The 17685-nt window shown below is 36.9% G+C and overlaps 1 protein-coding gene across 1 annotated transcript; it reads left to right on the plus strand.

Moving 5' to 3' along the window:
- Positions 1-598: 598 nt before the first annotated feature.
- rhoua (ras homolog family member Ua) lies at positions 599-9531 on the plus strand. Its single transcript, XM_056471119.1, has 3 exons — positions 599-1228; positions 2201-2259; positions 8157-9531. Exons 1-3 carry the CDS (start codon positions 976-978, stop codon positions 8607-8609), a joined length of 765 nt encoding a protein of 254 aa, XP_056327094.1. The 5' UTR covers positions 599-975; the 3' UTR covers positions 8610-9531.
- The last annotated feature ends 8154 nt before the right edge of the window (positions 9532-17685 follow it).

Here is a 17685-nt window from a genome sequence, read left to right on the forward strand (position 1 = left end):
AGCATAACATTTGCAAAAAATAAACATAAATTACTGGCAATTAAAATAATATATAATAATATAATATTATATATATATATATATATATATATATATATATATATATATATATATATATATATATATATATATATATATAAATATAATATTATCATTTGTGTGTGTAGATATTATATAAGATATATAATAAATAGTAGATTCTATATATATATATATATATATATATATATATATATATATATATATATATATATATATATATATATATATATATATATATTGAAATGAGAAAATAAATACTCAAAAATAAGAATTGCTCTATTTAAAAATTAAACATGGTTTAGAAAAATACTTTACACTTTACACATTTTAAATGCTCTTTACCCATTTATAATTTCATAGAGATTATCCGTGATAACAGATGAAAATGCTGACGCGTGTGTTCTCGCCAGTTCAGTTGAGTTTATCAGTAATGACAACAGGTCTGCTGAACTTCAGTTCACGGATGACTGCAGTTCACTGAGGATGATGTCATGGTCCGTGTCTCAAACCCTAGTCATTTGCCTATCTAGGGTACGCCCAAAAGTGTCTCGCGCGCTTCAAACACCAGTCTAGTAGGCGGCAGAAGGCAGTAAGACACAGCCAGAGTGTTTGGGAGCGAAGTGTGTTCAGCTCAGATCAGTTTTAGAGAGGGCGGAGGAGGGCTCGTCTCATGAGGGCATAACGTCAGTGTACGTGTGGGCTTCCTATTTATTTTTGCTTCAGAGTTGATTTGTTTTATATCCAGACAAACCAAACCCTCCTTGATTTGAGATGTAGCCTTTAGCGGACTGTTCTTCCTCTACAATAAATGGACACCGCGGTGAAACCGGAGACTGGTGCCCCTCTCTCTCTCGTTCACGAGCGACAAGTGAGATGATGAACTGCTGAAAGTGGCGTTAAAGCTCCGGGACGCTGTTTGCGGTGTTTGCAGCGATGCCTCCGCAGGGAGGAGGGGGAGAGTATAAGCCCGTTCCCGGTACGGTCGTGCCGCCGGTTCCGCCGCGGAGGCTGAGGAGCAGGGACCTGTCCTCTGCGGTCAGAAGTCGCTTCGGGACGGCGGCGGAGCGCAGGGTGAAGTGCGTACTGGTCGGTGATGGTGCAGTGGGTAAAACCAGTCTCATTGTGAGCTACACTACTAACGGATATCCCACAGAGTATGTCCCAACAGCGTTTGACAACTTTGCAGGTAAATATCACTCCAGCATTTATAACCAACTGAAAAAGTAAATCTAAATAAAAACAATCTAATTAAAATAATATATTAAAAGCCTAAATACAAGGGTAGCATCCAGCAATCTGTCAGCAAACCCAATTTTAGTTGGTGCGACTAGTTTTAGATGGAGAAAGCTGACCAGTATCTGGGACAAAATGCTGACCATCTTAGACCAGTAATAAACCAGCAACCTCCCAATTCCTCTCTGTTTCCTGATAAGGGGAATAACTCGAGTTTGGGTGTCTTCCCCGAGCTCAGAGCCCTGTCCCCGGACAGCACGCCAAATACGCTTTATTCTGAAACTATTGCAAGTGTGAACTTGTAAAATGGATATTTTTAAACACAAAGATGGGCACCTGTTACTTTGTATCTGAACATGGCAACAGGACATAGTATTCCCAGCTGTATCTTTTGAAATTTGAAAATGATGTATGTGTCTTTTTTTCATTTGTTTTTATTTACTGGTAGTGTTACTTGTTGTGTTGTTGTAATGATTATTATTTATTTATTTATTTATTTATTATTTTTTTATTAACTGCTGCTGTCACTGAGTGTTTGGTTCTGTAAAATATTTTAATGTAAAAAAAATAAATAAAAAATAAAGTTAAAAAGTAAAATATGCTATATTAATATTATGTTTGCATAATTGGATATATACACTGTAATATATTTACTAAATAATAAATTAATCATATCATGAGGTTAAACAAAAATAACATGAATGCAATATATAACGTGAATGCATATATAAAACAATAACAATGTTTTACAGTATTTCATTTGTATTAAAATGTATGATAAATAAGGATCCACTGACTGCAGTTTACCAGTGACCTCATTTAATTTGTCAAATGGCCACATGATTGGCTACAGTTCATCTGTCTTAATAATGTGCACCGACTTACGAGAGATAAAATGTCTAATTGAATCTGTTCTCCTTTGCAGCGGTTGTAGCTGTGGATGGCAAGCCTGTGAAACTTCAGCTTTGTGACACAGCCGGTCAGGTCAGTCCAATAAGCCCACTCAGCACCACCAGATCCAAACAAACCAGCTCACACAAACACATTAAAGCCAGTGCGAGTTCATCATGTCTCTGTATGAGGATGACATGCTGTTTTCACAACACACGCTTGTCAAAGTCTTCGTCTCTTCACTGTAAATGGACTCATGAGTCACGTCCCAATTAGTCATACGCTTGCCTATCTCTAAGATAAGGGAGAAAGTGATTCAGTGTTGTTTTGCTTACTCAGGATAAGGATTTCTGGTAAAGTTCAGCTGAAGTTTGCAGGCCAGGCATCATAAGGAAGTATAGACTTCATCCTATGGGAACGCACTGTTGTAGGTCACTTAGTGTGTCTCTTTCTTTGTGGGAGGGAGAAACCAGCAGCCCTAGGGGACCGCAAATGGGAAGCAGTCTAATTGTGATGAATTGGGCTTGATCCCAGGGAAAGGGAGACCTACTTTCTGTCAGGGTACAGCTGGGGCTGGTCACTGGAAATGTGAGATCAGTGTGTTTTCGATGAGTTTAGCAAGCTAAGGAGAGACGGTGAAGGGAGGCAAGCCAAGAGACATTTGGATCAGCCGTGTTTAGGCCAGTGCAGGGAGAGCGAGAGACACAAAGAAAATCATGAGTCTTGAGAATTTATTTGTATACGTTTGTGCATGCTCTTTTACCAAATTGTACATTTAAATGAAATTTGCCTTCATTTACTTGAAAGAATAGTTCACCTAAAATTTCCTCAGCATTTACTCACACACAAGTGGTTCTGAACTTTAATGATTATTTATGTATTTTTTTCTGTTGAACACAAAAGAAGATATTTTGAAGAATGTTTAAGGAAAAAACAGCCATTGGTATCTATAGTACTAACAAAAAATATTATGGATGTAAATCCTTTTTTCCAAGGATTTTTAGTATATTGTCTTTCATATTTGACAGAAGAAAACAACTTCAAACAGGTTTGGAACAAGTGGAGAATGAGTACATTTTTGGGTGAAATATCTCAAAGTGTTTTCTAGAGTAGAATACAAGAGTAAAATTACATGCATCTCAGATTAAACACTCTTATTTACTTGTAATATACATTTCACAGCACATAAGTCAATTCTGAGAGTGTGCTCTGCTCTGATTGGTCAGAAGAACCAGTCTGTTATGATTGGTCTACTGCTTACAACGTGTCAGACAGCTTATTTTAGCATGGTAAAGGTGGCATTGATTTTTTGCCATATTAATATGAACCAGAATCCAATGATGAAACATTACAAGAACAAGTTGATCCATTTGAACCTCAATCACTTATGTAGAATGTTTGTTTAGTTTTGAGAATTATTAACCAATCAGACATATTTCTGTTGAACTTATGAACACAATGGCTAATAGGACGCATTTAGATTAGTAATTGTGCTATATGCTGGAGTTTGGTTGAGTGGACTGAGATTAATTATTGGAGTTATTGGTGACGCATTTCAGCAGTTCAGAATTGGCTCTTTTTTTTGGAAACAATAATTTTACAAGTCATGCACCTTAAATCTTTTTCAGATCGGTTACATTTATAAATGGCTACATTGCACACTTCATTAAAGACAATATTTAAAAAGCATTATAGGGACACTTTACTGTTTATCTTTACAAGAGCAAAAAATGTATTACACTGTTAAATGTGATATCTTTAAGACAACAAAAAATGAATACCCTCAATAATACTGTTATAGAAATACTTCAGATTCAAGGGTTTTGTTGTCAATTTATTTTAGAATAAGTTGTATAGAAATTTAATATCAACACATGCAGCTTTAAAAAAAGTCCACATAATTGCTTATATTATTACATTATTCATAAGGATTCTTTTTTATGAGTTAGGATGTGGCTAGTTGACTAATTAATAGAAGAAAGCATCTTTGGACAGAAACTATGAACATATATGAACAGAAACCAAGCTGGAGACTCATAAGGAGTAGAAAAGGACATGGAATGCAGCAGTAATAAACAACAGATCTCACATTTGTGTTCAAGCCTTTATCTCTCATGCCGCTGACATCACAGCGAGTCCTGATATTTCAGAGATATGGAATCGTATGACTTGGAAGTTGCCAGTTTAGAAGATTAAAGTCCCATTATTGTACAATAAGACTGCTTTTTGGCATTTACAGTTATTATTATTTTTATTATTATTTTATAAAAAATTTGTATTTACACTTTTGCTCAAAGTGTTGAAATCAGTATAAGATTTTTTATAATAATTTTTTTAAGATTAAAATGATTGAACTACATTTATAATATTTCAAAATTATAGAAAATATATTTCCAATAAATGCTTTTCTTTTGATATTTCTATTCATAGAATAGATATATTAAGCACTGTTTTTAGCAGTGATATTAATAAGAAATAGTTTTGAGCACCAATTTATTATATTAAAATGTTTGTTAAGGACCATGTTCTATAAACCTTTTATTTTACTTTTTTTTTTAAATACATTAAATTACAAATATGTTCATAGTGCTGTATTAATTAAATAAATGCAGTTTTGATAAGAAGAGAGAATACGTCTTTTAAATGGTAGGGATCGTTATTTTAAGTTGTTTACAAAAAAAAAAGAAAAAACACTAAAAAGGGCAAATCAAATTGCTTGAATTTACATCTTGCACACGCCACAACCTATGTGTCAAAGCCATATCACCCTGCAGACCAAGACCGGTTATTCACTGAAGCTAAGCAGGGCTGAGCTGGTTAGTACCTGGATGGGAGACCACATGGGAGAAACTAGGTTGCTGTTGGAAGTGGTGTTAGTGAGGCCAGCAGGGGTGTGGTCAACCTGTGGTCTGTGTGAGTCCTAATGCCCCAGTATAGTGAAGGGGACACTGTCAGTGAGCGCCATCTTTTGGAGGAGACGTTAAACCGAGGTCCTGACACTCTGTGGTCATTAAAAACCCTATGGCACTTCTTGTAAAGAGTAGGGGTGTAACCCCGGTGTCCTGGCCAAATTCCCTCCATTGCCCTTTACCAATCACGGCCTCCCAATCATCCCTATACACTGAATTGGCTCTATCACTGTGTCTCAACTACACCAATAGGTGGTATATGGTGAGCGCACTGGTGCCATTGTCCTGTGGCTGCCGTCGCATCATCTAAGTGGATGCTGCACACTGGTGGTGGTGTGGAGAGATCCCCCCCAAGTGCTTTGGGTGCATGGCCATACACCATGAAAGTGCTATGTAAATACAAATTAGATGACATGTATAATACACATGTGCATGACAACACTATGTACGGGAATTACACGCAGACAGTTGTACATGTGGTTTATGAGGACTCTCCATAGGCATAATCTATTTCATAGTCATACTTTAAAAAACGCTTATTATATGGCCTTATCCTACTGCTACTCATGAACCCAACCCTCACAGGAAACCTGTGGTAAATTTTTAATGTCAAAGACCACACTAAGTGTGATTTTTAAGCATTTGAAAATTAGGACACAGGGCATGTCCTCATAAACCACCTTGACAGTGAAATAACTTGGTCAGACTCATATCACTAAATAATTTTGTCCTTGTCCGTGTAAACCACTCTTTAAGCAATGAGCTTAGGGGTAGCATAGGATAAGGTCAAATAATGTGTTTTTTACAGTATAAAATACATTATGGACAGTGCTCATGAACCACATTTTAGGGCTGCACAATATTGGAAAAACCTGACATTGAGATATTTTATTTTTCTGCAATATATGTTGCGATATACTATATCTATACAATTTCACCAAATGATTGAATACCACTATTTGGAAAGAATTTTGTCACACATTATTTTGAGGTTAAATTTTCACTATTAGCAAATCGTTAGCTATGACGTTTGCTTTAATAAACCTAATTTGCTCCTTATTATATATTAAAAGGTAGTATAAGTATTGGTGAGGAACGTAGAATAAGATCATGCAGAATATGCACTTTATAAGTACTAAAAAGGAGCCAATATCTTAACATGCATGCAAACAAGCAACTAGTTAATCGTGAGTATTAGTCCCTAAAGTGTTAGCAAATGTATTAGTTTTGATTGATTGGGGTGGTCCTGTAGAGAAGTGAATCATGCATAAAATGTAATAAATTACAAGCACAGATAAATACAATAAAGCATAGATAAAAGTGAAATAAGCAGTGCATACTTTGTGATTATTATTAATTAAATTTCCAATTGTTAAAATGTCTTGTTCCTGAATACTTGAATCTCTCTCAGGCCTTAAAAACATGCAAACTATACAATTTCACTGCATTAAAGGGCCACGAAATCCCCTGTCTTAGCAGGGTGTTTTCACACCTCTAGTTTGAAAAAAGTCAGGAAAGTGGGTGTGTCTAGCTCTGTTTAGGTGGGAGTGTCGGGGGAGAGACAGAGGGAAGGTTTTACATAAAAAGGGGAGTTTTCGTTTGAGCATGCGCTGATTTTTACAGAGCAAAACAAACACAGACGCGGGGGAGAAAGACAGTGACTGTGTTTACATGGACATCAGTAATCAAATTATTTGCCAAATTATTAATTTGTCGACTTTAACTGCAGTTTGGCACTTTCACTTTCATTTAGGAACATTTCATGCATGTCCCCCATGACAAACAAGAAATTGTATGCGAGGAATGTTTGATACCGCATGCCGTATGGGAGAAAAAAACCTCTGCATTTCTCGGTAACTTAGATGCACTCGGTAGGTAGTGTCAAAAATCTGTGTGTGTATAGACTATCCTGTCACAAAATGCAGCGATTATCCTACACGACGGTAATAGTTTGATTGTGGTGTTTATATGTTTACATTCGGAGAGCAGCATTTATAGTGGATCTTTCAGTCCAACTAACTTTGCTATCTGAATAAACAAACAAAGAGCACTGATCACACGCACTTACCAAATCCGCAGAGACGGGACAATCAACACCAACTGGAGCCGTTTCATTTTTAAAAGGAGGCGAGCGGCAAATCCGGATTTCACCATTTCCAGATGCGAAAAGCTCTCGGGTAAAACATGTTCCTTACAAACATATTTCTGTCGCGTGTCGCGTGCATTGTAAACCACACATGAGTCTCATAGCCGGGAAATGAAAACAAAACCTTCATTGCTGCACATTTACAAACAAAACACTGATGACCCATGTCTCCAAATTCTTGTTCTTCCACTTGTTTTGGCAACACAACGTGGCGTCTCTCTGCCGTCTGAACACTGTAACAGGTAAAAACTTTCTTCGAAGCTATCATGCATATTAATGAAGTTTCACCTCATTCACAATAGAGCGCGCTGATTGGGTTGAACTAAGTCTCATGAATTAATTCTGCACGCTCAGATACGTCACGATGTACTCACAGGTACAGACATCCACTCTCCACGCTGGCTTACACGTAAGGATCTAATCGCCGTGACGCAGCTTCAAAAATTCGTTTCAAACCAGAAGAACGAATTTGCTCAAAATAACGCAAAAACAACCAATGTTCACTTTTTAGTGAAATATATGTGTCCTAATAGTGTTTTTAGCAGCGTGGGACACGTATATGACTGTCAACATCTCAAAAAATGTGTTTTGGTGTTTCATGACCCTTTAAGTTTAAACTCTGTAAAAAAATCTCATCTCCTGAACTCTGACTTTTGCTCAAATATAATCCCAACCCAACATTGAATTTGCGATGTGACTATTGTGAATGCATACATTGCGATATCGATGCTGAAACGATATATTAGGCAGCCTTACTACATATAAAAGTGTTCACACACACAGATGTCAGGCCAATAAATGACTCAATGTATGATGTAAAGCACTAAGAAAACCCTCTGGGCATTTTTCTGTCCACTGCTTTTTGCAATCCAGAACATTAAGTGTCCATTTCTGATGTTTATCGCTTCTGAATGTTTTAATTTTTCTCTTGGCAGGATGAGTTTGACAAGCTCCGTCCGCTGTGCTACACCAACGCTGACGTCTTCCTGCTCTGCTTCAGTGTGGTAAGTCCCTCCTCTTTCCAGAATGTGAGGGAGAAGTGGGTGCCTGAGATCCGCCGGCACTGCCCGCGGGCACCAATCCTGCTGGTCGGCACTCAGTCTGACCTCCGGCAGGATGTCAAAGTGCTCATCCAGCTGGCCCAGTACAAGGAGCGACCAGTCGAGCCACAGGACGCCAGCATGTGCGCTGAAGAAGTCCAGGCTGTGTCGTACATGGAGTGTTCGGCGCTCACTCAGAAGAACCTGAAGGAGGTGTTTGACACGGCTATAGTGGCCAGCATCCAATACTCGGACAGCCAGCAGCAGAAACGACTAAAGAAGAGAACGCCCGATAAAATGAGAAAGCTCTCTGAGTCCTGGTGGAAGAAATACTGCTGTTTGGCTTGAAGCAAGAGTCTGATTGTATACTGTTTGACTGGAACTCTCTTTTACGGATAGAAAGAGACTGCTTTATGAGACCGTGTTCGTGGATTAAGTGGAGCGCAGGTGGCTGTGAAATGAATTGGATGGTTTGGAAAGAGTCTTAAAGACTCAAAGCTGTCGGCTACGTTTTGGAGTTGGGAAAGTCCCAGGTTAACCTCTAATACTCATGTGAACAATTCAAGACGAGAGCCATCTGTCTGTCTTTACCTTATCTCATGATGAAGAGGGTTTCAAGTGGACTTAAGGGATGCTTTTCTATCAGGAGATCTATTTTAGTCTGCCAGAATGTGCTTTTTTTTAATTCAGGCACTGTGAAAATCCAAACTATTGGTTGGTTTAAGCAAAACCATTGCATTTTATTGCCGTTTTAAAGCTTCTACTTACAATACATGAACAGGATTACTTTCTTCTCGTCTTGGAGGAGTGATTCAGATTGAGATACTCAAGTGCTCTGTCTTGTGTCTGTCCAAGCATAAAGTGTGATGTGGAGTACAAGCAGATGTTTGGATGGAATATCAACTTGACATGGCTGACATTTACCTTGTTGTCCTGCGAGGGTGAATGATTGTCCATTACAGAGACAGCAGGCTGTTTTGTTTACATTTGGAGTTAAGTCCAGACTCAAACACACTGTGAGGGGTCAGGGTCTCGCTTTGTAGGTCGGTTGGATGTATATCTGGTCATTGAACCCGGTGCTTCATCAAAAACAAGATGTTTTGAGTGAAGCGTTTCAGTGCTGGCAGGAGGAATTTGGGTTCTTGGGGGTTAATGGGAATGTACACCATTGTTCGAAAGTTTGGGGTTTGTAAGATTTTGTATGTAATGCAAACTCTTATGCTTATCAAGGCAGCATTTGACTAAGTTTAATGAGCAGTAATACTCATACATTCATTCATTCATTCATTCATTCGGTTTCCTTTAACTTAGTCCCTTTATTCATCAGTGGTTGCCACAGCAGAATGAACCACCAACTTATCCAGTATATGTTTTTACGCAGCAGATACCCTTCCAGCTGCAATCCAGTACTGGGAAACACCCATACATTCTCACATGCACACACATACACTACGGCCAATTTAGTTTATTTAATTCACCTATAGCGCATGTCTTTGGACTTTGGGGGAAACCCACGCAAACACGGGGAAAACATGCATACTCCACACAGAAATGCCAGCTGACCCTTCTTGCTGTGAGGCGACAGTGCTAACCACTGAGCCACTGTGTTGCCTACTATGATATATTACAATTTAAAATGATTAATATATTTTCAAAAATAATTATTCTTGTGATGATAAAGTGGATTTTTCCATCAGAAATCATTTTGATATGCTGATTTGGTGTTCAAGAAACATTTCTTATTATTATTAACATTTAAAACAGATGTGCTGCTTAATACTTTTGTGGAAACTGTGATGCATTTTGATCAGGATTCTTTGATGTATTGAAAGTTAAAATAAGTCTTTTCTGTTACTTTTGAACAGTTAAATGGATCCTTGAAGAATAAATGTGTAAAAAAATCTTATTATCCCAAACTTTTGAGTGGTAGTGTATGTTGGTCATTTTTAGATGAAGAAGAAATTATTTTTGTGGGGTCAAGAGTTTTCAGCAATAAATAATGTTTGAAGTTGCATTTTATTTTCTGTTTAAGCTGATCAAATATTTGTGCCTGATAATTCTACATTTAAATTCCACATGCTTCTGCTGTTTACAGCACCTTTTTAAGGCGAAACGTGTAATATCTGCACCATTAGTGGCATCAGATGTAATGGAATTACAATCCTATTTTTTGAGCTGGATATATATACAGTAATAACAATCAATAATATTTAGGAGTGGGACTTTTGTTTCAAAGTTATTTATTGATTCATCTCAGTTCATTCAGATATTTTAGAAATTGAGGATTTTAGAGGTGCAGACATGACACACTTGATCTTGAACATCATTTTGGAAATAACCATCGTTGCTTGAATGCATTTTGTAGAAACCTTTCCCCAAAGCAGCAGACATTGCTTTTAAAGCATGTATTTGATCAAGTCATGCATTCCCAGGGAATCAAACCCATGACCATACACTGTTAAAAATAAAAGCTCTTTTTAAGAATCTGTGATTCCATGAAGAAACTTTAACATTCATGGAACAAAAGGATCTTTCTAGTGGAAAATGGTTCTTTAATTCCTGATTAAATAAAAAAGCATTTCTAATAATGCTCTTTGCAATATGAAAAATAGCTCCTTTTAATAAAATGCTTACTGAATACTTCCTTGGGGAACAAAACACAGTTCTTCTATGGAATCACTGCAAAAAAAAAAAAAACATACTTTAATGGCTGTACTTTTAAGTGTATTTGTTGTATATTGGTCACCCCTAAATCATGTCCGTGGTCTGCTATGTCATTCTTTGATAAGCACTGCAGTCCTCTTATTAAATGAATTCTATATAAAGTATGCGAAGGGTTGTAAAATGCAAACTGCGCATTTTATCCGGCTGAGATAAACAGTAAAAGTCACCCTTCTGCTACAGTATATGCCTTGAATGAACATAAGCTGAATGACACAGTAAGGAAAAGTTCATGTTTCACCTCGTAGGCTGAAGTAGGTGTGGAAGAATCAGTACATTTTTCTTTCATGAGCACAGAATGAACCTAGAAAGAAATCAAGATGAGTTTTATGCTTGCCGCTTGTTATGTTAGATCATGGTGAGGCGTTGAAATGGCATTGAGAAAAGGTTAGTGGCTCCCAGCAAGTGATAACAGTGCTGTAAACCGCAAGTGTTAAAGGTTGAAAAAGTGAAGTGTGAACCCAAAGCTAACAACCATATTGATTTTAAAGGAATAGTTCCCTCATTATTTACCAACCTTTATGTTGTGTTGAAACCTATATGACCTTTCTGTGGAACACAAGTGGGTTTCTTTTGGTCATACAGTGAAAGTGAGTCGGTTTCAGTGTTGTTTTAGACCCCAATGAACAGAAACATTCTTCCTTTGTGGTCCACAAATTAACAAAAGCCTTACACATTTGACACAACATGAAAATAAGTGAAATGGATGAAATATTTCTATAACCATGCACAAAAACAAGAGATGTATAGACTTAATGCAACAGTACATTGTATTTAATGATTCCCAGAACACTTGTTGTGCTGCATATATTGTGAATCATCTCCAAATTGCATGTGTTGCAAACAATGGGCCTTTTAGACTGACCAAAGCATACGAGCGCTCCAGTGCTGTGTACTTTCACATGGAAAGATCAATTACTTTGGTTTTTGACAAGTCGGCAGCCATACGGTGTGTTTATTCACTGCTTTGATTTGCATTGCAGTGTTGTATATTGACTGCGTGGGTGAGCTCATCCCACCAGATGCAACTGCTCAGGATCTGGTGGTCGTTCGGACAAAGCAATAACAGAGACATCCCTGTAGATTATTATCTTTCTCAGAATAAATATACTTTTTGTCTACTCATGTCTGTGTGCGTCTTCTTGTACTCTTCTATTCATTTTCTTGGGATCTGTTATGAAAAAAGCTATAACTGAAGGGGATAATTACATAATCTCAGTGTCTTTCATGGTTAATACTTGGTAAACACTGTCTTTCCTGCAGAAATAACAAGGCTTAATGTTGTCTGTTCATATCGGGTTGTGTGCAGGTCACTGTCTGGAGTTGCCTTATTATTACTGATGAAATAGTTTCATAAATTCGTGAATTATACAACCGAGGTATGCAAAAGAGCATCTCTGAACGCTCAACATTTCGAACCTTGAGGCAGACGGGCTACAGCAGCAGAAAACCACACCAGGGACCACTCCTGTCGGCTAAGAACAGGAAACTGAGGCTACAATTTGCACAGGGTCACCAAAATTGGACAATAGAAGATTGGAAAAACGTTGCCTGGTCTGATGAGTCTTGATTTCTGCTGCGATATTTGGATGGTAGGGTCAGAATTTGGTGTCAACAACATGAAAGCATGGATCTATCCTGCCTTGTATCAATGATTCAAGATGGTGGTGGTGGTGGTGTAATGGTGTGGGGGATATTTTTTCTTGGCATAATTTGATGCCACAGCCTACCTGAGTATGTTGCTGACCATGTCCATCCCTTTATGACCACAGTGTACCCATCTTCTGAAGGCTACTTCCAGCAGGATAACGCACCATGTCATAAAGCGCGAATCATCTCAGACTGGTTTCTTGAACATGACAATGAGTTCATTGTACTCAAATGGCCTTCACAGTCACCAGATCTCCATCCAATAGAGCACCTTTGGGATGTGGTGGAACAGGAGATTTGCATCAGGGATATGCAGCCAACAAATCTGCAGCAACTGCGTGATGCTATCATGTCAATATGGACCAAAATCTCTGAGGAATATTTCCAGTACCTTGTTGAATGCCACGAAGGATGAAGGCAATTCTGAAGGCAAAAGGGGGTCCAACACATTACTAGTAAGTTGTACCTAGTAAAGTGACCGGTGAGTGTATATCATAGTACAATTCACAGTTGATATCTTAATGTTTGAATTTATGTCCCAAAATTTCACCTTATCCATCTATCCATCCATCCATCCATCTACTTTTTACTTTTTGTGACTTTATTACCTCAGTATGTGACTATATCTCACAGTTCTCAACATTATATCTAAAATGTGATTTTTAGATCTCAAAAAATGATTTTATATCTAACTAAAATAAATGACTTTATATATCACATTAGCATTTCACATCACTTTTTAACTTTCACACACAGACTTTTCAAATGAAACGGATCATATGTGAACAGGCCTTTTTAAAAATACCCGTAAAATACGTTTCGTCAATTTTCTAGTAAGAGAAGTTGTAACGTCCTTGTGAACATCACATATTTGACTTTCTGATTATTGACTGGGATCACTGTGTGAAAAGGACTATTGTGAGCATGTACATTACAAAATTAACCAAAGTGCCATTTTCACATCTGTCACAGATATATCACATATATAATGAATATTTTTCCTCATAAATGCAAAATGTCAAATAAAATAAAATGTATATATTTACAATATTTTGATTAGCATTATTTCTGTTGGTTTGTACGTTTTAATTGACAGAATTTTTACAAATGATGTTGTTTACTTTCAATTTGCTTACTTTTTGCTCCCATTCATGAAATCTAAAACACATTTACAAATTGATATTTTTGAATCCCTTAACTTTGTGTTTAGTTGTTTAGAAAAAATATAAACAGATGTTTCAATATACTTTTAACATACAGTATCCATTCTCTGTGAATCTTTCAAGTTTTTACTGTAAATGTCACATCAATAGCACTGGAATTGGATATGTAAATGCTTAAACTGTAGTCCACTGATAATCAGGAAAGCATGGAGAGCCTGCTGTAAGTGTTTTTAAAGCCTTAATTCAAATAGACCAGTCTTTAGCTGCAGGCGTTGAAATGACTAATGCAAGCTTTGTCAGTTTGCTTGCATTATTGCCAAAGCCTTGTTATATCTGGCTTTCATAATCACGTTTCCACTATTCCTCAAAACAATTAAAGTGGCGTCTGGGTTCATTAGCTCCACTACGATGTGTCCTTGAACAACTGACATGCTGTCTCTGAGCTCTAGACGATTAAAATGCGAACAATGACATGTTTTGGACTTCTTTTATCCAGTTGCTTTATATTGCATGATCTTTGTGGCAGTCGAACAAAGAAAAACGTCAATTTGAAAATCTCTCAACCGAAAGTTCTTGTGCTGCAAGTAGCTTTTAACATTTGGGCCAGAATGAATCAAAGATGACAGACTATGATTAACCTTTAGTTTTCTCTGGAGTTATCTCTACAGCTTCCAATACAGAGAGCTGAAACTCAGTGTCCACTGACTTAAAGTTCTGACAACATTCTGATATTTGACACAGAATATTTGCCGTGTTGATGTCAATTAAAAATGATTAACAGAAGGCTGTACATTCTCCTCATATTATGTATTGTGAATTTTTATGTCTTTTAATTGCAATTCATTTATATCACACAGTGGCATATTCTGCAGCCAGTTTAATCAATCCAATTGTAACTGTCTTGCAATGTGATTTTAAAGCTTAAAATAGGGCTTTTCACAGTTGAACTAGTTAACCCTGGGTCATTTTAAAACATTGCTAAGTGTAATCCTGAAATATCTTATCTCAATTACAAAAAAAAAACACCAGCAATTTCAGAAAAAATCTTCATCGGTTTCATCGGAACAAATATGCAGCAAATCACAACGCAAACAAAAAACATGCTGCAAAGTCTCATAACGCAAACAAGTTAAGAAAACACGGTGCAATTTCTCACAACACATGCTAATAGTACAGAACGCAACAGAAACATTTCAAGGGGACCCAAAAACTTGACGGACCCGGCTATTTAGGTTATGGTTATTTAGTTAATATACAAAATACAAGGGAATCATGTGATCAGGATAGTAAAATAAACACTCACAACTCACCAAACGTGTATGCTTTCAAATCGATGAAGATCTTTTCTTAATTTGCTGGTGTTTTTTGTAATAGCATTTGTTTTCTTGAACTGCAGTACGTTAAGCTCTCTCGGTCACAATAATAAGATTATATAATATATTATAATATTATAATAGAATAAGACATTTACTAATGCAAGCTTACGGAGTATTTCAGAACAAACTATCTTGGTTCGAGACATTTTCATGTATTTTTTCCATTTTGAAGCAATGTAATAAATATAAAAATGCAATTTTTCTATTTTACTAAATGTAATAAATTGTATAAATGTATATTTAGCTCCGGCCCACTGCCAGAAAACGCTTATCTCAAGAGTGTGAATTATACATTAACGATTGGTTATGTTCTGTAATATGCGTCAGTGAACCAAAGCTATATATTTTATTCAATTACATCTAATTTACTAATCAAACTTTTGTTTTTAGTGTTTTGAGGGATATTTAGTGGTTCTCAATGACATTTGTGATATTAAATAAACAGTGACAGGTTTGCATTCCTGCACTTATTAATAGATGACCATGAAAAACTGCACTTATTTTTTGTTTTACTGTTTAACTTTCAAGTGCGAGCCAGTGTATAATAAAATACAAACTATGCATCTAGTTATGTGGACACTGCAGTACAAACTCCTATTTTACTAGAAACATGTTTTTGTGAAGACTTACGCTGTCTGTTGGTGCTCTAGATCTGCTGGTTTCAAACCGCTGAATTAATATTTTAGGCGCAAACATGCATTGACATTGTATGAACCATTATAGGGGTGGTCAAATGTATGTTTACGTTATCTATTATTTTAATTAGTAATATTATTTAAGATGCAGATCAGAGCAAACTTTTCTTAAATATTAAAGGGCAGACCCACAATACATCTTGTTTTGATATTTTTCAGGGGGGATCAAGTGTTAATTAGGGGCGGTCAGACCCCCCCAAACCCCATTGTAATTCGCACACTGCTTGTCAGTAAATATTACTGTATATTTCAACTTTAAACATTTTGTTTTTAAAGATACAATCAACAACTGTAAATGAATAGTTGAATATTTGCCAAACTACCTTTTTTGTCCAATTAAACTTCATTGCTTTAAATCAAAGTCTGTAATGTCATGCTTCTCCTCATAGCTGGTTAGTTTGGTTAATGGCTCACAACACTAGAAAAAATCTATGGGAAAAATACCTCCACCAGAGCTGCTGAAATACTGGACGGGCACTAATTCACTCTTTTGTGAATTGTTACACAACCTTCTTGTCTCCCAGTGTGATTTTCTATCTAACAATGTGAACCTTTCAAATCCAAAATGTATTTGTTTTATTTTCTCCCTCTGAAACATCATCTATATAGTTGTGCATTTAGCATAAAGTCAGCAAGTCTGCCTGTGTTAAGAATATTTTGACACAGCAATACAAGATGCAGGAGGATTTGCCCCCTGGATCCTCCTGATCGAGCAGGAAATGAAGGTTCAGTCATAGAGGACAGACAGGAAGATTGCCAGATATCTTTATCAGACAATGTCATGCGTACAATACAAGCTCTGTACATCTTCCACATATGCGGAAGGTTATCAGCAGCCACGGGGACTGTACTGTGAAGTGAATCAATCTTCTGTGCTTGTCATGTGTGTTTAAGACCTTGGGAAAATTCCAGCGATACTCAGCTATCACTTCACAAAGTAGCTCTGTTTAGTTATCATGCACACATTCATGGCAAACACAATGAAGTGCTGGCCTGTATTGTGCTGCGACTGCTGACGATGCAGGTGAAGGTTATGATGATAAGATAATGCCTTGTCTTAAGGCAGAGAGTTAATATAATTGTGTAACAAATTAACGAATAATTTACATCACTGAAAAAAAAAGATTCATTGGATTTACTACTTTTTAATAGAATTTTTAGGGGTTTTTCACCTTTAACTGGGATAGGACCAGTGGTGTAGTCGGGGCTATACGCACGTATACTCAGTATGCCTACTTTTTTCCACTAGCTGTTTGGGTATTACGACTTCTGAGGATCAATAATTGCGTATACCCTCGGTATACTCACTTGTTTTGCTGAATAGACTTGCCTAATTTACGCGTATTCACATCCCTTAACTGTATACCAAATGTTTTTTTAACTCTCATCTTAATTTGTTGCAATTGGTGCATTTTTGTTTATATTTTGCACCATTCCCCGCCCCCTGACAACCTCAGCAGCTGTGAAAAAATTTCGTGAGTTTTTCAAAGTCAACTGAATGATGTCTCGCTGAAACGTTCAGATAAAATGATAAAACAGCATGGGCGGGTTGGGTGGGTAATAGTACACCATTTTTTTTTAGGACTACACCACTGGATAGGACAGTAGAGTTTACAGACAGGAAAGTATTGGGAGCAGAGAGAGGGGAAGGGTCAGCAAAGGACCTCAAGCCGGGAATCGAACTTGGGTCACCCTGAGCAGCATGGTGCTATATGTCGGCGCACTTAACCAGTGACTATTGGCGCAGACACTAATTTTTTAAAGGTAACAATTTATAATTGCTGAATTTAAGGAAACAAATTAAATTTAGTATTGTTCG

Source organism: Danio aesculapii, chromosome 13 (genome assembly GCF_903798145.1).
Source record: "Danio aesculapii chromosome 13, fDanAes4.1, whole genome shotgun sequence".
NCBI lineage: Eukaryota > Metazoa > Chordata > Actinopteri > Cypriniformes > Danionidae > Danio > Danio aesculapii.

Excerpts from the sequence above, each read along its gene's own strand:
- rhoua (XM_056471119.1), top strand. The coding sequence starts at position 976 with ATGCCTCCGCAGGGAGGAGGGGGAGAGTATAAGCCCGTTCCCGGTACG. Across the intron at positions 1,229-2,200 it reads AGCGTTTGACAACTTTGCAG|CGGTTGTAGCTGTGGATGGC; the intron begins GTAAATATCACT and ends TCTCCTTTGCAG. Across the intron at positions 2,260-8,156 it reads TTTGTGACACAGCCGGTCAG|GATGAGTTTGACAAGCTCCG; the intron begins GTCAGTCCAATA and ends TTCTCTTGGCAG.